The sequence below is a fragment of the Pseudoliparis swirei genome, chromosome 21 (assembly GCF_029220125.1).
Source record: "Pseudoliparis swirei isolate HS2019 ecotype Mariana Trench chromosome 21, NWPU_hadal_v1, whole genome shotgun sequence".
Classification (NCBI taxonomy): Eukaryota; Metazoa; Chordata; class Actinopteri; order Perciformes; family Liparidae; genus Pseudoliparis; species Pseudoliparis swirei.
In genome coordinates this window covers 1286247-1312106 of record NC_079408.1, presented here as the reverse complement: position 1 = coordinate 1312106, position 25860 = coordinate 1286247, and the positions used below count along the sequence as shown (strand labels likewise).

The 25860-nt window shown below is 45.4% G+C and overlaps 2 protein-coding genes across 2 annotated transcripts; one reads left to right on the top strand and one right to left on the bottom strand.

The window, feature by feature from the left end:
• Positions 1–822: 822 nt before the first annotated feature.
• trim2b (tripartite motif containing 2b) lies at positions 823–13636 on the top strand. The gene is made up of 14 exons (XM_056443372.1): positions 823–948; positions 3771–4360; positions 6528–6676; positions 7264–7444; positions 7522–7781; positions 7876–8014; positions 8091–8255; positions 8685–8838; positions 8934–9037; positions 9140–9307; positions 9451–9619; positions 9995–10065; positions 10215–10355; positions 10441–13636. The coding sequence occupies exons 2-14, from the start codon at positions 4262–4264 to the stop codon at positions 10591–10593; spliced, it is 1953 nt and encodes a 650-aa protein (XP_056299347.1). The 5' UTR covers positions 823–948; positions 3771–4261; the 3' UTR covers positions 10594–13636.
• A 5338-nt stretch (positions 13637–18974) lies between these two features.
• Positions 18975–25467, bottom strand: LOC130212252 (C-type isolectin Sp-CL4-like). The gene is made up of 5 exons (XM_056443448.1): positions 25353–25467; positions 25149–25273; positions 24892–25023; positions 24698–24806; positions 18975–19161 (listed from the first exon to the last, which is right to left on the bottom strand). The coding sequence occupies exons 1-5, from the start codon at positions 25435–25437 to the stop codon at positions 19094–19096; spliced, it is 519 nt and encodes a 172-aa protein (XP_056299423.1). The 5' UTR covers positions 25438–25467; the 3' UTR covers positions 18975–19093.
• Between the last annotated feature and the right edge of the window lie 393 nt (positions 25468–25860).

The window sequence follows — 25860 nt, the reverse complement described above, 5'->3', positions numbered from 1 at the left end:
ACAGTCCTGTATATATATATATATATATATATAATTTAAACTATATATTTCCCTGTGCTTAACTATCTGAAAATAAATAAGAAATAGATTTTTTTAATTATTCATTTATATATATATATATATATATATTACAATTTGTATATGTATATTATAAATAATAATAATAATAATAATAATAGGTAATTAATAAGAAAATAAATTATACTTGGGACTTTTTTATTCATTTGTACAAGTTTGAAATCCATAATAAGCTAAATAAAAATGTATACATTTTTGGACTATACATATACTTTTTTGTAAATGGTCTGTATTGTGAATAAGAATAATAGATAATTAATAAGAAAATAAATTAGACTTTAGAGATGACAAATATATAGTTACTTTTTTTTACGCGTTTCAAATATTTAACAAGCTAAATAAAAATGAAAAAAGTGTATGTCATGAATTGTCATGATATAACAGTAAAGAGAGGTATAACTGGAAAAGGTGCAAAAATAATAGAATAATAAAAATTAGAAAGTAACATTCTCGAAAGTGCGCTCTTGATTTGATTACATATATGTTTATGTAATAAAAAGATAAATTCTCTGACGTGATATTCGAGGAGAGAGAGACATTGCGACACAGAGAGAGAGAGAGAGAAAATCAAACGCCCACACCACCGATGAGCCAATCACCTGCCTCCCCCCCCCCCCCCTCCGGCTCCTCATTGGATGCTGCAGCAAGGCCCGATCGATGCCCCACTCCCCTCCCCCTCCCCCTCCTCAGCCTGGTGCTGCTGCAAGCTGCTGGTGTTGCCGTGACGATGATATCCACCCCCTCCCACACACACACACACACACACACACACACACACAGCGCAGAGGAGAGGCAGCTAACGAGACGCTATCGGGACGCGATGGCTTCAGGCTGGAGAGCAGAGACACCCCCATCGGCGAGGAGAACAGGGTGAGACGGGCTGTGGTTGTTGGGGGGGGGGGGGCAGTTGCATGGATGGATGGAGGGATGGATGGAGGGATGGAGGGATGGAGGGATGGAGGGATGGAGGGATGTCTGGGGATGACAGTAGCATCTGTAGCATGGTGCGCCTTCCTGAGAGGGAGGGAGGGGGAGGAGAGGGAGGGACAGCAGAGAGCGGATGATCCAAGTCAGCATTAGTGTGTGTGTCTGTGTGTGTGTGAGTGTGTGTGTGTGTGTGTGTGTGTGTGTGTGTGTGTGTGTGTGTGTGTGTGTGTGTGAGTGTGTGTGTGTGTGTGTGTGTGTGTGTGTGAGTGTGTGTGTGTGTGTGTGTGTGTGTGTGTGTGAGTGTGTGTGTGAGTGTGTGTGTGTGTGTGTGTGTGTGTGTGTGTGTGTGTGTGTGTGTGTGTGTGTGTGTGTGTGTGTGTGTGTGAGTGTGTGTGTGTGTGTGTGTGTGTGTGTGTGTGTGTGTGTGTGTGTGTGTGTGTGTGAGTGTGTGTGTGTGTGAGTGTGTGTGTGTGTGTGTGTGTGTGTGTGTGTGTGTGTGTGTGTGTGTGTGTGTGTGTGTGTGTGTGTGAGTGTGTGTGTGTGTGTGTGTGTGTGTGTGTGTGTGTGTGTGTGTGTAGGTGTGTGTGTGTGTGTGTGTAGGTGTGTGTGTGTGTGTGTGTGTGTGTGTGTGTGTGAGTGTGTGTGAGTGTGTGTGTGAGTGTGTGTGTGTGTGTGTGTGTGTGTGCTGTCAGGCCCCTGCATGGTAGCATCCTGATGCTAGCAGTAGCAGGAGGTACGTCACGGGGGACAGACACCGACCCACCACCGAGCCGGTTAGTGACTGAGGGAACCTCGAAGTTCTGAAGGTTCTGCTGGACCGGATGATGGTGAGGAGAACCTAGACCACATGAGAACTGCTGCTGAGGGTTCTGCTGGTGAGGGGTCTGTTGAGAGGGTTCTCTTAATGAGGGTTCTGCTGGATTATAACCAAGGGCTTTCATCTAGAACCCACCCAGTAGGTTCTCCCAAGAACCCACCGAGCTGAGGAGGATTCACAGAACCCGTTTCTGGGGTTCTGTGAATCCTTTTAAGGAACTCCTGAAGAACAAACCCTGAAGAAGTATTTCTTTGCCAAGAGAGTTCTCTAAATGAAAAGGGGTTGTCAGAACCAAGTGGTTGCAGAACCTCATCCTTTGAGGAACCCTTTGGATCCCTCAGTCACATCATGTTGTGTTTTTAATGATGATGTAGATTAATGTCTGAAAGACAGAGAGCTTCACTTGTCTCTCGTTCTGTAAGTGACGGGTACACAAACACACACACACACACACACACACACACAGCCACCACACACACACACACAGCCACCACACACACACACACACACACAGCCACCACACACACACACACACACACACACACACACACACACACACACACACACACACAGATACACACACACACAGAGACACATACACACACACACACACACACACACACACACACACACACACACACACACACACACACACACACACACACACACACACACACACACACACACACACACACACACACACACACACAGCCACCACACACACACACACACACACACACACACACACATACACACACACACACACACACACACACACACACACACACACACACACACACACACACACACACACACACACACACACACACACACACACACACACACACACACACACACACACACACACACACACACACACACACACACACACACACACACACACACACACACACACACACACACACACACACACAGCCACCACACACACACACACACACACACTGTGGCCCCATAATCCTTTCCAGCATTGTACTGCAGAGCAGGAGGGGGGGGGGGGGGGGGGGCAAACTCTTATATGCATTTCAGAATAAAATAAAAACAGATATCAGAGAAATAAAGTGTGTGTGTGTGTGTGTGTCTGTGTGTGTTTGGATGTGTGTGTGTTTTTGTGTGTGTGTGTTTGTGTGTGTGTGTGTGTGTTCTGAGCAGAATATGTGGAGTTGAAACAAGATCACAGGCAGCTCATTTGCATAATCCCTCCCCTTTATGAAATATGTGGTATTAAAACAAAAATAATATATATATATATATTTAAATATATATAAATATGTTATATAAATATATATATTTATATAGGTATATATTTAAATATATTTGTATATATAACTATATTTATGTATATATATATATATACATAGACAGAGACAGGAAACTAGAAAGAAGGAAAATGGAGGAAATGGAAAGCGTAGAAATAGATTTAAAATAAGAGAAAATTAATAAAACTTTGATTGAAAACTAAATTAATAGGAAAGAGAGTTGTGTTTTACTTTTTCGTTATAACTTGTAATTTGAACCATCTTTCACAGTAAAAATTCAATATTTACTTTTCAAAATCGCTTCTCTCTGTGGACCATAATACCTCCACAGAACATGGGGAGAAAATACACACACACACACACACACATTGGTCAATTTGGGATTTTAGGATTAAATGGGTCCATGACGGATATTATTCTTATTTTTTTGTCCATCTCTCCCCATGCAAATCGTTACCGTGGAAACCGCAGCCTCAGTCTCTCCCCATCACTTTGAAGACATTTTTTCCCGTGACCTACATTTAAAATCTGCTCCTCGTCTCTGTGTGCTGCCCCCTGGTGGCCGTGTGTGATATGACCACTGCGGCGCAGAGCGTGGGAACAGGAACGTTCTCAGTGAGTAAAGACGAAACGTGTTCGTCCGCCATGTTAATCCTGTCTTCTCTCCCCAGGATGTCCTCCGCCTGAACCCCTCTGGGAACTAGACCCCCCCAACACACCACCACATGAGACCGAAAGAGGAGGAGACGAGCTGTCTGTCTTTCTTCTGGCTTTCTGGCCTTTCAAGAGACTTTTGATTGTTCTGAGAAGAAGAACGTTTGACGTGGAGGAAGTGGAATGACCTCTGACGACGAGAGATCACAGGAAAACAACATTTCATGAAATACATCTGATGTCCTGGAACTCTTGGAACACGACCGCCGTCCTTCGTCTTCTTCGCTGAGATGATGACGTCGTGCCTCTCCTGACATCCAACAAGTGGCCCGACCGGTTGATGTTGACTGTTTCCTGGCGCATGCGGGCGATGGACTAACGTGAGACGAGGTGGTTGGGGGGGTGGAGGGTTGTTTCCAAAAAAGCAAAGTCTCGACCCAGAAGCAGAAGCCTGCGTCCGGCCCCCTTCCCGTGGGGTGAGGGGTGTGTTGGAGGTCCACCCCACCAGATGGAGGCCCAGCAGCATTCGCCCGACAGCAGCAGTGAGGAGTGCACCGTCCTGGAGGCGCCGCCCGGGAGGAACGCCTGTCCGCTGCACGCGGGGAAGGTAGGGATGAGGCTCCACCTCCAGATGTAGACCGCCGCCCTCGCCGTTACTGACGACTCTCTCCCCTCGGGATACGATGTGAGGACGGAGAACGTCTTTCGACTCGAGGCAGAAACCGAACATCAGATGTTCAGCAACATCTGTTCTCTCTTTACATGAGAAACCAAAGACTTGAAGTGGATCCAGGCCTGTTCCTTTATACCAGTCGGTCATTATGTTGAGATCACACTGAAGTCCAAATATCAGCTTCAATTCAATTAAAGTCAGTTTACTTGTATAGCCCATTCTCACAAATTAGAAATTCCCCTCAGAATGCTTTACAATCTGTACACATAGACATCCCTGACCTTTGACCTTTGACCTCACATGGGATCAGGAACAACTCCCAAACAACCCTTCAGGGTAAAAGGTCAGAACCCTTGAGGAGAGAACAGAGGAGGATCCCTCTCCAGGATGGACAGGTGTCATAGATGTCATGTGACCAGAAGGAATCATTACACACTAATTAAAACACAGGAACAACACAATGAAGATGAGTGGATGAAGAGTTGGTAGTCGGCATATTCCACCATCCAGACCTCCACGGTCCATCAGATGGAGGTAGAGAGGAGGAGTGGGCGGAGCTTCCTGTCCAGAGTTTGAAGGCCTCATGTGGCACAAAGTGTCCCGAATGTCCCGCGTCAGCTTCCTTAGAACTCAAAACTGCCTCTTTGACCAATCGTCTCATGTGTCCCATCTGGGCCCCTAAATGGTCGACAGGTTCCCAAACGTTCCAGCGCCATTGGGAACGTTTGGGAACATCATGGGATTCCCCAAGCGTTCCCTTTTCACCTAAATGACGTTTCATGATGTCACTGTTTCGTTTCTCTCGTCTGAAGCTCGATGCGTTGTCTGGGTCTTCGGCCTCAACGAGCTTCACGAGGCCTCAACGAGCTTCACGAGGCCTGAACGAGCTTCACGAGGCCTCAACGAGCTTCACGAGGCCTCAACGAGCTTCACGAGGCCTCAACGACCTTCACGAGGCCTCAACGAGCTTCAAGAGGCCTGAACGAGCTTCACGAGGCCTCAACGACCTTCACGAGGCCTCAACGAGCTTCACGAGGCCTGAACGAACTTCACGAGGCCTCAACGAGCTTCACGAGGCCTCAACGAGCTTCACGAGGCCTGAACGAACTTCACGAGGCCTCAACGAGCTTCACGAGGCCTGAACGAGCTTCACGAGGCCTGAACGAACTTCACGAGGCCTCAACGAGCTTCACGAGGCCTGAACGAGCTTCACGAGGCCTCAACGAGCTTCACGAGGCCTCAACGAGCTTCACGAGGCCTCAACGAGCTTCAGGAGGCCTCAACGAGCTTCACGAGGCCTCAACGAGCCTCACGAGGCCTGAACGAGCTTCACGAGGCCTCAACGAGCTTCACGAGGCCTGAACGAGCTTCACGAGGCCTCAACGAGCTTCACGAGGCTTCAACGAGCTTCACGAGGCCTCAACAAGCTTCACGAGGCCTGAATGAGCTTCACGAGGCCTCAACGAGCTTCACGAGGCCTCAACGAGCTTCACGAGGCCTCAACGAGCTTAACGAGCTTCACGAGGCCTCAACGAGCTTAACGAGCTTCACGAGGCCTCAACGAGCTTAACGAGCTTCACGAAGCCTCAACGAGCTTCACGAGGCCTCAACGAGCTTAACGAGCTTCACGAGGCCTCAACGAGCTTAACGAGGCCTCAACGAGCTTCACGAGGCCTCAACGAGCTTAACGAGGCCTCAACGAGCTTCACGAGGCCTCAACGAGCTTAACGAGCTTCACAAGGCCTCAACGAGCTTCACGAGGCCTCAACGAGCTTCACGAGGCCTCAACGAGCTTCACGAGGACACACTCGGTGTCATGAACTCATCGTCTTCACCAATTTAGGCAAATTCAAAGGAATAGTTCGATATTTTGCAGAATGTGTGTATTTGTTTTTGTCCCTAAGAGACAGAAGAGACATGAGTTCCTTGAAGAGGAAGCTACAGCCAGCAGCAGGTTAGCTTAGCTTAGCATAACGACTGGACTTAGAGGAAGATACAGAAAATCCTGAATATGACCGTAACCCGAGATGTCAACAGTTACGCTGACTGCCTTCTATCCACATCTCTCCTGTAACCTTCATCTTTTCCTCCCGGCCACCAGGTGGCGGAGCTGTTCTGTTCGGCCTGTGAGAGCGCGCTGTGCGAGGACTGCGTGGCGGACCACGAGGAGCACCCGAAGGTGCCCCTCAGCCAGGCCCTGGAGCAGCACCGCAGCCGCCTGCAGGAGCGGCTGGGCGGCGTCCAGAGCAGGTGCTCAACACACACCACTCTGACCCCGAGGCCACGCAGCACTAGACTGTCACTTTCATGACATGAGTGTTTCATCCAGACATTCAGGGGCCAGACAAAGAAATCCGCCATTAAAATGCATTAGGATACAGAATAAAACATTAAATATATTGTTTTGTGATACGTGATGAAGAGTTGATGTGAAGATCACTTATGAAGTCCTTGTGTATCTAAAGTAAAACATAAACATGACTACAATGCGTCTCCTGGGTGTTACATACTGTATACGTCTTAGTATTTGATTGTTATTACGGTTGCATTCATGTCCGAGCAATATATTACGTTTTAAATACTAATAAAACATATTAATGTTTAGCTGTGAATACATTTCAAAAGTACAAAGTACATATTTACAGTCTGTTGGCATGAAATACACATCCTCAAATCCTCAGCTTTATGACACAGGGAATATAAAGCCATACATAACTGTTTATAGAGGTATAGATAAAGAGCTGAAGCTGACACCTGGTGGACATGCAGGGAAATGCAGGACAATGGAACAACAACAGGAATCAGAAGTGACCCCTGCTCCCCTTTCCTCCCGGCAGACTCCCTCAGGTGTCAGACGCCCTGTCCTTCGTGAAGGAGATCCTCCAGCAGCTGACCAATCAGAGGGCTTTCATCGAAGAGGACATCCAGTCGAGCTTCGAGGATCTGCACAAGCAGCTGGACGTCCGGAGGAGCGTTCTGCTGATGGAGCTGGAGGTCACGTACGGACTCAAGCAGAAGGTGACTGTGGCGCCGAGCGCTCTGAATCTTTTACGTTTGTGGAAAGCGACTAAAACATCAAACTCCTCCGCCGGCAGGTCCTCCAGGCTCAAGTGGACAGCCTGGTGCGGGCGGAGGACGACCTGGCGGCCTCCTGCAGCCTGACGGAGGAGGCTCTGGCTGGGGAGGCGGGCGCGGCGAGCATGCAGGCGGAGCGGCAGCTGCAGGAGAGGCTCGGCGGGCTGGCGGGACTCGGCCTGCCGTGTCAGCCGGAGGAGAACGACCAGCTGGACCTGCTGCTGGAGACCGACGGGCTGAGGAAGTCCATCCACAACCTGGGGACCATCGTCACCACCAGGCGAGACGCACGCCGGCCCCGCGCCGCCAGAGCAGCTCCTTCTCTTGCGTTCCACGCCACCTGACCGCCACTTGATTTCCCTCCTCTCCCTCAGTGCGGTGGCGAGCCAGAGCGAAGCCATGGGGGCCGGCCTGGAGCAGTGCATTGTGGGCCACCCGGCCTCGGTCACCATCGTGACCAGGGACAAGTCAGGGGGAGCCTGCAAGAGCGGCAACGCCGTCCTGTCAGCGGAGGTTTGCTTTTCTACGCCCCAGAATCAAACACATGTTGAGCAATACGGGACACCCTTCTTACCCGTGTGTGAACCAGGTCTTCACCCCCGATGGAAGCATCGTGGACGGGGAACTCGTGGACCACAAGAACGGCACCTATGAGTTTGTGTACACGGTGCCGAAGGAGGGCGACTTCTCGCTGGCTCTCCGTCTGTACGACCAGCACATCAAAGGAAGCCCCTTCAAGCTCACCATCAACAGGATCCTAGAAGCAGAGGTGGAGGTGGGTGGAGCTTGTGGGCGGAGCTTGTGAGTGGGCGTCTTTGTCTTCATGAGTGGTGATAATGGTGCATACTTTGATTGCCTGCAAACCAGAGGACTTAAACCAACTTTGCAAAGGTTTGAAATAATACAATTCAGATTGTAGTCCCAAAACTAAAAAACAATCTCTATATTAAACTGGGTGATCCTCTTTCAGGTCAACCCAAAGCTTCCCAAAGCCTCCCAGTGGGAAGGGACCAACACCATGTCAATCTGTAATGCAATTACTTATTTTAAGTGTCTATGTTCTCTAGATTAAAACAATGCACTTATACCACGTTATCACGCACATGGACTAAACATCTACGATTCATGCTCCCACCACCAGGTGTCCCCCTCCACCACCACAGCAACCAGCTCAGCGGCCTACGCCACCCCGTCCACGGGCTCCTCCGAGGGGGCGAAAAGACGAGGGAAGTCCCCCGGCCAGAAGAAAAAGGGATCCAAGAGGGCCAGCAGCGCCCTGGGAACCCCGCGGCGCAAGACCCAGAACCCCATCGAGGACGACCTCATCTTCCGGATCGGTGCGACGTCGCAGCTTCCGAAGCTTAAGCTCTTATAAAAACAACATTTTTAAAGCTTGTAGCTTCACCGCTGGCTGCATGTGTTTGATCTGCAGGAACGAAGGGGAGGAACAAGGGAGAGTTCACCAACCTGCAGGGCGTGGCGGCCTCCTCCACCGGCAGAATACTGATCGCCGACAGCAACAACCAGTGCGTTCAGGTACAACCTCGATGTCACTTGACTTGCTTTTGAAGGTTAAGGGTACGTTTAGGTTGATAAGTTCAGGAATGCATCATGTCCTCACAAGACTCCCAATTTCAGATTTTCTCCAACGAGGGGGAATTCACGACTCGTTTTGGCACTCGGGGGCGGTCGCCGGGGCAACTGCAGCGTCCCACTGGCGTGGCCGTGCACCCCACTGGTGACATCATCATCGCTGACTATGACAACAAGTGGGTCAGCATCTTCACCAGCGAGGGCAAGTACAAGGTAGGCACCCCGACGTGGCTGTGAGGGGACGAAGCTGAAGGAGTTCTTCCCAACGCTTCATGAAGCATCGGGACAGAAATATAAATCATATTTTCTGATGCATAGAAAGTAATTGTTATACTCATATATTTGGGGTCCCTCAGGCGAAGCTCGGCTCTGGGCGCCTCATGGGGCCGAAGGGCGTGTCGGTGGACCGGGACGGTCATGTGATCGTGGTGGACAACAAGGCGTGCACCGTCTTCATCTTCCAGCTCACCGGAAAACTTGTCTCCAAGTTTGGCAGTCGAGGCAACGGTGACAAACAGTTTGCAGGTCGGGTTTATTCCAAGATCGTCTTGTTTTAAGCACTGAAATATAATCTTTGGATTAATGTACCGTCACATGCAACAGAGGAGGATCCCTCTCCAGGATGGACAGGTGTAATAGATGCCATGTGTACAGAAGGAATCATTAGAGTTAAAACACATTCAATGAGTATGACAGAGTGTACGAATAGTTGGTAGTAGTCATGGACCACGATGGAGACCTCCATGATCCATCAGGCAGATGGAGGTAGAGAGGAGGAGTGGGCGGGGCATCAGCAGGGCCATGGCGTAGTTGGTAGTAGGCAAGTTGAGATGCCTTTTGAGGTGTTGGAAGAATCCCTGTAAGCACAACCTGTTCTTGTTGTCTCTTTCGGTCCTGAAGGTCCACACTTTGCAGCGGTGAACAATAACAACGAGATCATCGTGACTGACTTCCATAACCACTCCGTCAAGGTGAGGCCGCGCTGACCGAGTACCTTCCCCCTTGACCCGTTGGTAATGAGGCGATCCCTTCAGTCGTGTGTTATCCAGGCGAACAGGTGCCGATCTCATCTGTGGCTCCATGGATTCATGATGTTTAACTCTCTTCTTTTCCTTGTCAGGTTTTCACACCTGAAGGAGAACTGGTGTTGAAATTTGGCTCCAACGGTGAGGGAAACGGCCAGTTCAACGCTCCCACCGGCGTAGCCGTGGACGTGAACGGGAACATCATCGTAGCTGACTGGGGCAACAGCAGAATACAGGTACAAGGATTCCTCCTTCCAGGGAGTGTTGGGAGTGTTTTCACTACTTGGAGCTCATGTTCTCTCTTGGTTGAAACCCTTCCAGGTGTTCGACGGCAGCGGCTCCTTCCTCTCCTACATCAACACCTCGGCGGACCCTCTGTACGGACCCCAAGGTCTGGCCCTGACCTCTGATGGACACGTGGTCGTGGCTGACTCTGGCAACCACTGCTTCAAAGTCTACCGCTACCTGCAGTGATGGAGGCTTGGGCGGAGACATGGACTGGAGGAAGGTGGAGTCGAGGGATATGGAGCACGATGTCAAGTACCAGGAACTATTGCATGAACCTCGACTCGCAACGGATGGAGAAGGAAAGGGAGAAGCCAAGAAGAAGGATCAGCCATCATCACATCAGTAGACCGCATCCAAACTGCAAATCTAGTCGTGACATCTTTAGTATCATCGTAGTAAACGTCAGAAAAATGAAACAGAGGACTGCAGAGTATGGAGGACAACGATTGGCCTTCGAGCTACATTTAAAGTGTCAAAAAGGAGAAGGATAATCGTGGACGAGGGAGAAGAGAGCGATGGTGGATTCAGGAGTTCGTAGAGTGATGCAACGCTGGAGTAAAGACAGTTATGCAACGGCCAATTCTTGATGTTAAACTCAAACTCTTGAAGTCCGTCTTCCTCCCAGCTGTTTAAAATTGGAAGAGCGGATGGGAAAAAAAGGCTTTAAAAAAGGAAAGAGCAAATCAAGGTTGCAAAAGGAAACCACTGCTTCCTAAACCCACGAGGTGTATACGATGGATAATATACGAAGAAGTATACAAGACGTGAGTGTACGAATGAAGGCTGACGTTTTGGAGAGAATCGAATGGAAGATGAACGTTTTGTAATGATCGGCCTCCTCATGTCGTAACCGAGGAAACGACGGCCAGTGAGCGGAGACACGTCTTAGTGTGACATCACTTCTCGTTGCTTTTGAACCATAACAATAAATCTGTGCACCAACTCTGAGCTAACAACTCTACGAGGTTGTCAAGGCGCTCTTGAGCAAAGCACTTCACTTTAAACTGGTGCGACAGGAAAGAGGACTGCAGCTGTTCTAGAACACTCAGTAAAGATGCTCCAGCAGAAGAATAAAGATTCACTCTCATATGATCACACTAAGACGTGGGCCACTTTCAGCCTGTAGTGCATTGTGTGTCCAATGTCTAAATAAGGAATGTTTATTTAGTTTCTTGCCATATGCTGGTATACTTTAAGGTTTAGGCAATTGACTTAACATTAGAAATGATTGCTTGACTAACTCTGATTGTCTGGATTGGTTGATTGACACGCAGCAGCATCATCTCATCTATGCCCGGTTTGAGTGTTCAGATATTTTTTCTCCTGAGAAATCTGTTGCAAGAAGGGGTGGAAAAATAATAACAATAAGGTCTATGAATCTATTCTATATATTTGAGAGAATACCTTTAAAATATGTTGTGTAAAGCAGGTTGGAACCAGTAGCAATCTCACACATTTGTTTCTGCAGAATTCTCGAATGTTTTCGTATATTTTTAGACATCGGCGAGGGTTCCAGAATGTTCTGAGAGTCCCGAGAGGCGATGGATCGAGTTCCCGTGTCACGGAACGAGCACGCCTCCATGTTCACGGAACGAGCGCGCCTCCGTGTCACGGAACGAGAACGCCTCCGTGTCACGGAACGAGAACGCCTCCGTGTCACGGAACGAGAACGTCTCCGTGTCACGGAACGAGCACGCCTCCGTGTCACGGAACGAGAACGCCTCCGTGTCACGGAACGAGAACGCCTCCGTGTCACGGAACGAGAACGTCTCCGTGTCACGGAACGAGCACGCCTCCGTGTCACGGAACGAGAACGCCTCCGTGTTCACGAAACGAGAACGCCTCCGTGTCACGGAACGAGAACGCCTCCGTGTCACGGAACGAGAACGTTTCCGTGTCACGGAACGAGCACGCCTCCGTGTCACGGAACGAGCACGCCTCCGTGTTCACGGAACGAGCACGCCTCCGTGTCACGGAACGAGCACGCCTCCGTGTTCACGGAAAGAGAACGCCTCCGTGTCACGGGACTGTCGACATCGACCAACCCCGACAGAGTCCAACTGGTTGCCCTCATTTTACAACGTACAGTAATGGGACAACGCATTGAAAACAAAGAGCTTTGCGATGGTAATAATATCAACATGAAGCATTTTAATAGGCAAGAGAAGCATTGAAGTTTCTCACGTCAGCGTTCAACAGATTAAACCTATTGTTGTAAAACATGTGACAGCTGCCCCGTCAAGTTCAACCTCATGTAAGTTATTACCTCTATTTATTTATTTTGTCTCGTAACTTGCCATCTGATTGCCCATTTATATTTCTTCTTTTTGTACATTTTGTCTGTGTTGAATCAAAATATGATTGTTGGCGTTTTAAACGTTTTATCGAACACGTCGACAATCCATGCTTGATTACTTTTTTTTTTGTCAAATGAAAGTCGTCTTGCCGTGAAGGGGAAATAATGAAGCTAGCCCATTAGCAACAACAGCGTGTTAGCATTACATACCTGAAAACCAATGGACAAGAACCACTAAGTACTTTTTGGCTGTTTGGTTTTAAATGCTGAATGTTACCAACGCTGTTTTACAGATAGACAAGACAGAAACAGTATAAGAGTGCATGTTCAATAAAATAAGAAAACATTTAAATGAAAGCTGTCAGTCCAAGAAAGGAGAGAATGTCATTTCATTTATTGTGCCGATCGTCAGTTTGTTAAAAATACATTCACTAACTTACACCGTTAAATCTTCTGATTCTGCTCAGATGTTGGGGGTTTGTTTGGCTCTATTGATAATTGATAGTTTCTAAACATCCGGTTGTGTTTCTGAAAGTGATCCGGGCCTCCTGAGTCCAAGCCTTCTCAGTAATCCTGATTTTAAATTAATGGCGAGCATACATCCTCTCGTTAGGAGACGACACATCCACGTTGAAGAAAGACATTCCTTTTATCAACAGAATAGAACAATATTACAATTGTGATTATAGATATTCACACATGGCTTGGCTGTGTTTGCAGCATGAGATCAACCTTGTTCCTCAATCTAGTAACTTCATCCTCCTGACATGGATAACCCAGTGTTGTGAGACACAGCCCTGCAGCGTCATTGCCTGCTCCTTCTCTCCTTCTCTCCTTCCCTCCTTCTCTCCTTCTGTATTTACTAACTGTTTCCTGTCTTTTTTGGACCGTCTCCTTAATATTCCCACACACTCAATACTAAAATAAAGCATTGATTCCTTAATGGCAGCCTTTTCTTTCTGATCTCAACGTGTCGTCTCTTTCCTTTGTCTCTCAGCGGCGCCCCATGATGTCATCACCTGCCTCTCTGCGTTAGCTCTTTTAAAGTCGTTGCTGATAAATAATCATATGAACAATTAAAATCTGAGCAAAACATCAATCATCAAGATTCATATGTAACAGCATCCAGACGACCTATAGACTAGAACGTGTGTGTCTTTCAATGGAACGGCGTGACGGTGCATGTTTTGCAAAACCTTTGGGATTTAATTTTTTTCGGAGTTATAAAAACATTTAATTTCGATATCTCTGGCTCAGCTTCATCCGTCACTGTGACGGGATTCAAATGACCTGCGAACAGACGGACTTCATTAAATGATCCGCAACACGTTTGGAGGGAAATCGACGATATTTGCTTCCTGATGAGTTTCAGTGTGCAGCGTGAACACCGGCAGAGAAAACACGTGAAACACTGAGTCATGTGTGTGTGTTGGCATGCACACACACACTCACACACACTCACACACTATTTGTATATATGGACTGCACACCTCCACGCAGCAGTCTATTATTTTGAAAAGCCAGAAGAAGAAAGATCAGGAAGCAACACTTGTGGTGAGATGGGAGTTTTGTCATATTAAGATTTTATTGTTGGAAAGTAGATGATTTTATGAGTAATGGGGAAACAAAATAAACTTTAAACATTATTTTTTACAAAATTACAAGATTACAAAAAGGGAAGGCAGTGATTCCTGTTCGACTTTAAAGTCTAAAGCCGTTACATGAGGAAACTGTTTGACGTCTGAACATTAACTGGTTTACACGTTCAGAGCCTCCTCAGGATCACTGGCCTTTCATAGCGCCATCATCAGGTCAACGTTTGTATCGGTCCTTTACTTTTCATGACTACATACACATTGTTCAAGAGTTTGGGGTCACCCAGACAATTTCGTGTTTTCCATGAAAACTCACTTTTATTCATCAAATTAATTTCAAAATTAATATAAAATATAGTCAAGACATTGACGAGGTTATAAATAATGATGTTTATTGTTAATATTAATGTAGTTCTTCTTGTGGCTCAAAGGAAGGCCAGTTTTATAGCTTCTCTCAGCAGCATAACTGTTTTCAGCTGCGCTCAAGTCTTTTAAGGCCATAACACAATGTACCACTAGAACATTGACATGCAGGTGTGGATGACAATCCAGTGGGCTAGTTAAGTATTTATCAAATATTGTGTATGGCGGTTTTCTTTTACTGTGAATTTTAAACCATCAGTGGACACTGAAACTCTCTAAAGCCTGATTATATTTTCTATTCAACACATGAATCTCTGAGTGAACTTGGTCCACAGATGTAGGAAATCATTTGGGCCTTTGTGATTCCTTCATGACAGTGAACAGCGCTCCTTGGTTAATATTTAATCTCAACTGTTCCTCCTCATCGGGGTCACTGAGGTGGAGACGCCAGAGGATGTCATTGAACAGATTACGGCAAATGGCTGACGCTGGAAAGCGCAAGTTGTACGATGTTTTCCTTGAGTAGTCATCTTGGGTAGGGTACCTCACCCGTCTACAGCTCCATACGATCCTCCTCGTGTAACGTCATCCTGTGTGATTGTTGTAACAACTGTGGGGCTGAAAAATCACAGAAAAAAGATTACAATTTCAGATTAAGATCCAGATCCTAAGCAAACTGCTTATATAAGAATCATGATGACACAGACACTTTCTGTTGTCTTTGCAGCACTTCACTCAGAGGATTCCTCCTGGGGAGCGTTTACACCACAGTGATGGGAGCCCTGCTGTTGTGCTGACTGGGGACAACTTCACTGGATGAAACTTGTGTTCACACCAAACCGGAAGGCTCGAATAGACCTGCATTTGAAATTCTCCTCCTGTCATCACTGTTTCCCTGATGTTGTTTCTCACTTGCGGAAACACCTCATCGCAGTTTCTCGTCAATTGCAACTCGCGAATTTCCAGCATTGACCAACGCAGAAGAAACAGAGAATGGGTAAGTCCATGTTTGCCTTACAACATTGCATTGCAGGTAGCTTCAGTTTCATTTGTATCCTATAGAAGGGAAAGCTTTTCAGATACTTATTGACTGCACCATCAGTCAAACATGGCTTTATATAGATCTTCTGACAACTGAAGGCAAAGACTTCACATTTACAGCCATCATACTTTTTGTCTCATGAGTTAAAACGCTACAACAATTAAAAATATGTATGTAACTCTTAAAGTAGAAAAGCATATGGCATGTCATATTTTCGACCACAAAAGTTCAAATCATAGGGGCAGAAAGAGCATCTTCATGTACAGGTAGTTTCCTCATGACCGCTACAACCAAGACCACCAGCTCCTGGGCCAGGAAGCCAAACCAACCTCACAAGCACAAGGTAAGGAGACGGGACACAAAACCTCAACCCTGCTTTTTGGATTCATTGTCGACAATTTTGATGATTTTGGGTTCAAGCCCCACCACAGGTACGTCACACATGAGTCATTGGGATGAGTGATTTCTATTTTATTGCTTGAGCAAACGCCTTGCGTCGCAATTTCAAATAGCAAATGTCTGAATTTCCAGCATCGACCGACACGGAGGGAACAGAACGGGTTCGTCCATGTGTGCCCTGCAGGTGGAGCTAGCTTACTCGGCAAAGCTAGCTAGCTTCACAAGCAAAAACGTATATTTTAAATTTTACAAAATGACATTGCAGGTAGCTTGACTTAAATTTGTATCCAACAGGAGTGAAAGTTTTCAGTGAACTTTTACATCAATACAAGTCAACGTGATTTGTGTTTAATTTGGTTTGAGTGCTGCTGTCTTGAGATCAGATGCTTGTGTGTCAAAGAGGTTTACTAGTTTTATATTGATATCTGTATATCAAAGCATTGACAGCTCTTCTATTCTTTTTCCTCCAGTGTTAAATGTGTTGTTGCTGCTTGGATGGTGGCCAGCACAGCAGCATCAGCATGAAACAATACATGAAGGAAAAGCCCACCAAGTGGGACTGTAAGCTGTTTGTGCTGCAGACTCATCCAACGGCTACACCTGGAACTTCTTCATCTCCTCGGGCAAAAGTGAGTCTGCCACAGGCCACGGGCTGACTTATTCAGCCATCATGGAACGTTTGCCCTTTCGGCTCCTTGGCACTGGCTATTTCTTATATACTGACTATTTGTCCACAAGCCCAATGCTTTTCAAAGATCTGGCCAAAGACCGCATGCTCTGTTGTGGCACGATTAGAAGAAATCATCTTGGGTTCCCGAAAACAGAGGACTGTAAATAGTTATAAGTATGTTGTTACATTTTTTTTCTTAGTGTGGTTTTCCACTTTATAGTATGTCGTTACAATTTGATAACAAGTATTTGTGTTCTTTCAGTTAAATTAAGTGCTTGCTTTCTTTTTATGGGAAAATATAGTTTTATGAATAACAAAAAAAATGCTGGATTTGGATGTATTGAACACCATAAGTAACATACAAGTAAAATATATGGTTTGGTACATGAGAAGATTCAAATGGCACACACCTGCCAACATGTCCATTTTGGAGACCTCACCTGGACTAAAACCTCTAACTTTATTCTGCTTCAAAGTCAAACTTTGCAGAGGGATTATTCACATATTGTACTATGATTTGTGGGAGGTTTAAACTAGGGATGCTCCGATATGATCGGCGCCGATCCATATCTGTCGGATATCCGTGGTCAACTCAGCCGACACTTACATTTCTGTGTCGACTGATGTTGACGGTACATGCATTCGATCGGGAGCGCGCGAGGGTTTTGATAAAGTTAGCGGAAGGATTCACGTGACAACATCCGGTTTTGCAAAGTTAGGGGAAAGAACCACGTGAAAAAACATCCGTTTTTCAAAATAAGATGTCGACAAATCATACACTAGCATATAAAAGTAAACAATGAACTGATTTTGTATCTTTATAGATCGTTTCTGAGATTTAGCTTAAATTATGCAAAGATTAAAACATTTTTACTGTAAAAGTCAGACTTTTGTATGTTAAAAAAGCACGTTTCTGATTATTTTAAGTCCTGTATATAGATTTCCCCAAGAGTTCCAGGAAAAGACTGATGCAGATGTGTTCCATACATATCTGAAATCCCCTACAACAGCAATCAAACAATTTTAATGTACTCAATTTAAATGTATTGTATTTTCATTTTAAATACTTAAAATACAAAACCAATGTTGGTAAGAATAATTCATTTTATAAATAATGCTTCACAATAAATAGAATGCTTCAATCGACACCGTGATCGGTGATCGGTATTATCGGATCGGCAGATACTGATTTCAGTGATCAATGATCGGTGATCGGCACCAAAAAACCTGATCGGAGCATCTCTAGTTTAAACCTTTCAACTGCTTCATTCCAAAGAAATAGTGATCTTGAAAGTGCTTTTTTTCAATTCAGAACTAAAACTTTTGTATTTTTGTTGTGTGCCATTTTTATTTACTTTTAACCAGTAAGATATCGACTGATATGTAAATATCTGTACAAAAGAAAACATTTAACAGTTAAAAAAGTAAAATAATTGTATTCGCCCTAGTGGTTGCAGAGCCTTTTTAGTTTGGGTATGCATTTTCGACCAGAGGCGGAAAAATAGCTTGGTGCCACACTCAACATGGTTAAAGTGATCAATCTAACAAAATCATGACACAATGTTATTGAAAACATTACATTTTAAAGAAATACTTTTGGAAAGTGGGCTTCTGTGTTTCCTTGCTGAGAGTTAGAGTTTGATAACACGGACATGCGTTCCAAGTATGTAAAGTAAAAGCAAAGAAAGCGAGATAAAACAAGGATATGCCATTTTAGCCTTTCAGTTTTTGAATTGATTAAAACAAACATGGAGAAGCAGCGTTCAGTGTTTCTGGATCAAAGTCCCTGAAAGGTGGAGGTCTGCTGAGCCCCTCGGAGACCCTCAGCGCCTTTAAATCCAGATTGAAGACTTTTCTGTTTACTGTTACCTTTAATTAAATCTGATTCAAGGAATGAATTTATGCATTTCATTTCTGAAACTGCACTGCAACTTTAATAGTTTTTACATCTTGTTTTCTTTGGCATTATATTTTATGCTTCAAGTGGTTTTATGTGAAGCACTTTGAAATATCTTGTTGAATTGTGCGATACAAATAAACTTGCCTAATGCACTCACACCCTCTTGTTTCTCTTGCTACCTAACTTTGTAATTTAGAACCTTTCAACGAGTGTATTGTTCACACAGCATGGTGTCACCATGACGTGTTGTAAACAGAGAAGAACTCATCTTGCTGAACATGAACAAATGAAACAAGAGCCTGGAACTTGAATGCTGAAGCGTTTATTGCAGTAAAGTTAAGAAGCTTGTGTGTTTCAGGTTATCATGAAAGAGACTGGTCCACCAGCAGCACATGTGAAAGCAAACGGCAGCAGGTGATGATTACATTGTCTTGGCGCACATGAAATGATGCTTAGCTGCACAGTTGGCATCATTCCAGAGTCCCCAGTCTGGAAAGACAAGACATCACATTCAGGGCATCAGGAGCTTCAGAGTCAAACTTCCTTTCATGGTTCATCAAACACATTGTCAGCATTCAAACTGAATCATCTTGTTGGTCCACACATTTAGTCACATGTCCTGCTTAGAGCAGACGGATAAAGGACCTCATGAGGGATACTTTATGTCTTAAAGTGATCGTTTCAACTTCACTTTTAAACTTAAACCATGTTTTAAGGAAACTGCAAAGATGTGCATACCCATACTAGAACAAGTGTATGTCCTCAACCACAAAGGCTATTTAAATAATAACGGTGTTAGAATAAAGGTAACACTTGTGAAGTGTGTTCAGATGGGTATATAGCAGTAGATATATTGGTGGTTAATAATTATTAAAGATGAAAAAAAGATTAAAAATAAAATCCTTCCAGGAAAAGTCATATTTCTGAACAATCGATTATTACAATTTTTTTACGGCTGGATGCAGTATTGGTGATATGTTGCTGATGCTTTGTCTGAGAAGAAGTTTAAAGATAACGTGTTAATCTGTGGGTTGAGGGGGTTACGTAGCATTAATCTGTTTGCCTGTCGCATATTGGTAAGAGCTTCAGACTTTGCGTATGTTCCATATTTTGAAAAGGAGGTCACCTGTTTTTGAGTAGGTGCACGTTCATGATAGGCGAACATTAGTTTTCTTAGCAGAGCTAAGAGCACAGTGGATAAAACATAACACAAATAGCACCAACGGTAAGACTTACTAGACGGAGGAATTAAATGAACATGGAGACACAGGATACGTGACTTGTCTGTTACACAACCAACAGGGCTGCCCTCACCCTCCAGTGAGGCTTTTTATTGACACTCAATAAACAGTTCACGCCCACACACAGGTGGCTCAAATCAGGTTCATCGGTCACATCAATCAGTTCAAGTTGCCCAATGTCCATTAGTAAATTAGATAGAAATAGTAATAAAGTTATCACACAATATGAGAGCATATCTCAACACCCCCACTTGCTCTTACTTTGTGAAGTTCATAAGTACATTGTTCAGTACATCATTTTCCAAAAATAAATTCGTCAAACTTATTTAACTTAAATTTGGTAGCAGGCTTTGTCATCACATCTGCTACCATTTCCTCAGTAGGGCAGTATTCTAATACAATGTGACCATCGTTCACAGTGGACCTAATGAAATGATACTTGATGTCAATATGCTTACATCTCTGTCGGCTGACAGGATCCTTTGCTAAAGCAATTGTACCTTGGTTGTCTTCGAAAACCTTAGGTTGTGGATACTTCTGTTTATCAAGACCTTCAAGAAGCTGTTTCAGATACAGGCACTCTTGAATTGTGGCTACTAAAGCCATATACTCTGCCTCACAAGTGGACAGTGCAACAGTGGGCTGCTTTTTGGTTTTCCAGGAAACCAGTGTGCCATGTTTTGTTAGGCTCACACAATAACCAGTGGTACTGCGTCTATCATTGTCAGCTGCCCAATCTGCGTCACTGTATGCTTGTAGACCTAAAGTATCACATTTTGTGTAACACAACCCTTTGTCACTTGTACCTTTAAGATACCGGAGAACATGTTTAACTGTAACCCATTGCTCATCAGTTGGCTCTGAAAAGTACTGTGACAGCTTGCTTACAACAAAACTTAAATCAGGTCTCGTACAAACAGACAAATAGATGAGGCTACCGACTACCTCTCTATACTTTCTGACGTCTATCATCATGTCGGCACCATCAGTGTAGTTTAGTTTTTGTTCACAAGGTGTAGACCTTGGTTTGCAATCCTGCATGTCAAATCTTTCCAGGATTTTGTCAACATACTTTGCTTGTGACATTTTCACACAGTTATCAAACTGGTTGAAATCAATACCCAGAAAATGTCTGAGTCTTCCCAAATCTTTCATTTGGAACCTGGATGCAAGCATCGCTTTCACAGACTTTAGCGCATTCTCATCACTTGCAGCAATGATCAAATCGTCAACCCAGATCACCATTAACACCTTGTCGTGTTCCGTTTCTCTTGTGTAAACACAATTGTCTGCTTGATTTTGTACAAAATGATTCTTTGTGAGATAATCATGCAACACTTTGTTCCAATTTCTGCCCGATTGTTTTAGCCCATATAATGAGCGTTCTAGCTTACAGACCAACTTTTCATTGGTGCTAGATTTCACCTCGTAACCCTCTGGTTGTTCCATGTAGATCTCACAGTCTATCGGTGCATTTAAGTAGGCCGTTTTGACATCCATCTGGTGCAAAATCAAGTCGTCCTGTGCTGCTTTCTGCATCAACACTCTGACACTAGTCAGGTTAGCAGTAGGAGAAAATGTCTCCTTGTAGTCAACTCCCAATTTTGACTGTAACCCTTTGCCACATACCTGGCCTTGTATCTCTCAGACCCATCACTGTTTTTCTTTAGAGCATAAACCCATCTACCCCCCACTGCTTTCTTACCCGGAGGCAAGTTGGTTAGAGTAAATGTGTTATTTGCTTTAAGAGACTGCATTTCTTCATCCATGGCATTAACCCACTCTTTTGATTTGTCTGAGCTCATGGCTCCTTCAAAAGTTACAGGTATGTCGCAAGTGACTTTATAACAGTAATCAATGTTACTTTGGACCTGGTCCATTTTTCCAGCAGACTGAGAAACATTGTCACGTAGGTAAAATGGCTTCCTTCTCACTCTAGAAGGGTAAGTTCTCGGCTCATGCTTAACTTCAACTGCTCTCGGTTGGCTACTCTCCTCAGTCTCAATGACTGGAACCTCTTCAGTCTCAAGGACTGGGATTGCATTCTGCCTGAATCTATCTGCTCTGTATTCTACCATCAGATCATCATCATCAGCATCAACATTAGTCTGAGTCTGTTGCTCAACCCCAGGCTGAGAAACAAACTTGACTAATCTATTTCGCTGCACCTTCTCGCTGTCAGGAAAATAGATAAGGTATGCTGGACTGGTTTTGTCATACCCAACAAAAACACCTTCTACACCCCTTGGGTCAAGTTTTTTCTTGTCTTGAACATAAGCAAAACACTGTGAGCCAAACTTTTGCATTTTGGACAGGTTGGGTTGTCTCCCAGTCAACGCCTGTACTGGTGTTTGCTTTGTTCGTTTGTTGAAACAACGGTTTCTAATCACTGCTGCTGTCTGTACAGCATACGGCCACAGACCTTTGGTAGGCCACTCTCAATTAACATGCATCTTGCCATATCAAAAAGTGTGCGCCAATTTCGCTCAGCCGTTCCATTTTGATGTGGAGAATACGGAGCTGAGGTCTCATGCCTAATACCATTTTTAACCATTAAAGATTTGAAACTCTTAGCAGTGTACTCTGTACCATTATCTGATCGCAAACGCTTAATTTTGCCATAAGGCGTTACATCGGCCAGAAACCGCTCAGTGGCTTGCACTGTGTCACTCTTATTTTTAAGGAAATACACAAATACAGCACTGGAAAAATCATCAGTAAACGACAGTGTATACTTAAACCCTCTCTGGACTCTGGGGATATTGGTCCTGCCAAATCTGTGTGGACCAGCCCTAGTGGCTCTGTAGCTCTAGCATCAGGCTTTCTATTTATGGTCTGCACAAATTTGCCCTGAATACATACATCACAGTGTGGAGGTTTACTGGTTGTCCCTTTAATTTGCATGCCCTCGACAACAGGTGGCAACTTCAACACATCCTCATAGTTACAGTGACCCAATACTTCATGCCACGTTTGTAAATCAAGACACCCTTTAACTTGGTCATCACATTTCACATCATTATCTACCGTGTGTAAATAATAAAGCCTGTTGTGTACGTGTATGTGGAATTTCGTACCATTTCTGTGAATCAGAATGTCCTCTCCTTTCTTGAAGATCACCGTCGCGTCACTTGCTGTAGCCGCTTTTACAGAAAAGATGTCTTGCGGATAGGAGGGGATGTACAACGCGTCTTTCAGCGTTGTTCTCAGCTGTCGACCTGTGCTGTCCGTCAGACAGACCACCGCGTCGCCTCGCCGCTCTGCTACGCCGCTGCACCGGGTGCCGTCGGCCAGCTCAACAGTGTGACTCGGCCTTGAACTCGCCGTTGAAACACTTGAACTTGGCGAGGTCTGTAACGATGTGCGAGGTCGCCCCGCAGTCGACCATCAGGCCCCTCACGTTGACATCTTGGCTCGGCTGGACATCTGCTGGCATGTCGCTCAACCGGAACGCATACTCGTCCTCCTCCTCCGTCTCCTCTGAAGCTTTACGGGCGTCATCTCGGCCTCGTCGCTTCTTGCTCCGACAGGTCTCGCTGCTGTGTGTGTCGCTCCTGCAGTGGCTGCACCACACTTTGCGCTGACGAGGTGTCCGTGTGTCCCACACCTGAAACACCCCGGGCTCGCGTCCCCCGTCGCCAGCTGCAGCTGCTGCTGCTGCTGCTCACGTTCGCCTGGACCTGCACCTCGTCTGGTGGGTCTCGCTGCTCGTCGCCCCCGTGCTGTCATCACATTGTCCTCAGTGTCTGGAGCACGCATCTTCTCTGTGTCCTCGTAGCTTCGCAGTTTCGTCTTGAATTCAGGAAACGCTACGGTCTCATCTCTTTGCGTGATGTAGATAACGAACGGTTTAAACGATTCGGGAAGCCCTTTTAGAACCATAGCTACAAGTAGCCCGTCACTCAAAGTCTCGCCTGCGTTTCTCAACGCTGTGCTGACTGTCTCAGCACGTATCTCATACTCGGTTACACTCTCGCTGCTTGACTTCTGGAGCGAGGTGAGCTCAGTATAAAGGCTGATAATTCTTGGCTTTCCTCTGCCTTGGTAATAGTTTCTCAAAATAAGTAGTGCTGCTCTACCATCGTCGGGTGCTTCCCGCATCACCAAGGACAGGCTCTTATCATCCAGAAACTGGATAAGCTCAGCATATGCTTCTTCATTCTTTGCCTCATTCCGCAGCAGTTCCTCTTCGTCCTCTGTCACAGGCACTCTCAGAATGGCTTCTTTCAACCCTTGCAGATGAAGGTGGCCCAAGAACTTAGTCTCCCACAGTTCATACTTATTTTCATCCCCGTCAAATAACAAGCGCGACCAGCGGCTCCCACTCGGCTCTACTGGCTTTCTGCTACTAGTCATGTTTGGTGCCTACACGCACCTAGTCTTAAGTGTTAGTTTTAAATGTTTTGCTCTATATGTTTTCGCCATCACCTGGGCCTATAACCTCTTAGCAGAGCTAAGAGCACAGTGGATAAAACATAACACAAATAGCACCAACGGTAAGACTTACTAGACGGAGGAATTAAATGAACATGGAGACACAAGATACGTGACTTGTCTGTTACACAGCCAACAGGGGGATGCCCTCACCCTCCAGTGAGGCTTTTTATTGACACTCAATAAACAGTTCACGCCCACACACAGGTGGCTCAAATCAGGTTCATCGGTCACATCAATCAGTTCAAGTTGCCCAATGTCCATTAGTAAATTAGATAGAAATAGTAATAAAGTTATCACACAATATGAGAGCATATCTCAACAAGTTTCATCAATCTGTTTTTCTTTACCTTTGTAGTTCATCTCAACGCAGTTCTCTTGTCCACCAGCATTGTTTGGCTGACCAACTGACCAGTGAGCATGCTTCACCTCAGATCCATCAGTGTATGTGAACCCCTCCTGAAGAACACAGAGGTGATCATCAGTGGTGACATGTGACACATTCTCCAACCCGTCGGCTCACAATGAGACGTTTGCTGCTTACCGCGGATCTTATGACTCCAACCCAAAAGGATTTAGGTTTAGGGTTGTCATGTAACGTGATACAAACAGCTTTTCCGACATCTTGTTGAGTTTTGAATGTCACCAGGTCACTGCCGGTGCTGTTGCAGTGTGCCTGAAATCAACAGAAATGGGAGTGTGAGTAGTCAACACCACGTTATCATCACATACAACAGATGAGGATAGATGTATTAGAATTATTATATTTGTCTAATGTGTCAAAAAGTGTGTTTGCTTCACCTGTGCGTCATCGAAGGATTTTGGAGTTTGGAAGTATTTAACACAGCGTGTGGCATCAATGTGGGTCCATCCTCCACCACAAGAAACACGTTTTAGATGTTCACATACAAACTCAAGTTCTTCCGCTGTGGGAAGAAAAGAGCTTTACTCAGCACCTCCATTGGTTTGAGTGTAATGAGGTGTTGGTGATGGTGAGCTACTTACTGTGAGACTGGGCTGAGACGGCGTTCAGGATGCCCACCGCCAGCAGGACAGCAGTTACCACAGTCACATGCATGACTCTCTGCATCCTAGAGGGGAGAATGTAATGATGAGCCTCACAGACTTCAGTGAAGAGAAGAAGCTCACCACAGATGTGTTCTGGTTCCTCGGTGCTCCTCGCTCTGATTGTCAGGTCGCTCCTTCTCTCTCTTTTAAACTCACCCCTGTGCCCTGTGGACATGGCAATGCTCTGTCAATATCCCAAAGGGATCATATGATTTATGATGAGAGCAAACACAGCATTAAAGAAAGCCCTTGCAACTGGAGACAGTCTTGTTGAAGGTGTGGGGAACACTCAGTTCAGGTGACTTGGGGTTTGTTTCATCCCCCGGTCTGATCTGACCGTCACTAGGTTTACTGGACGGTGGAATTAAATATGTTAAAGCGTTTCTTTGGACTCAAACTTCTTCTGCAAACTTTCAGTTACAGCCTCCATTCAACGATCAGAATA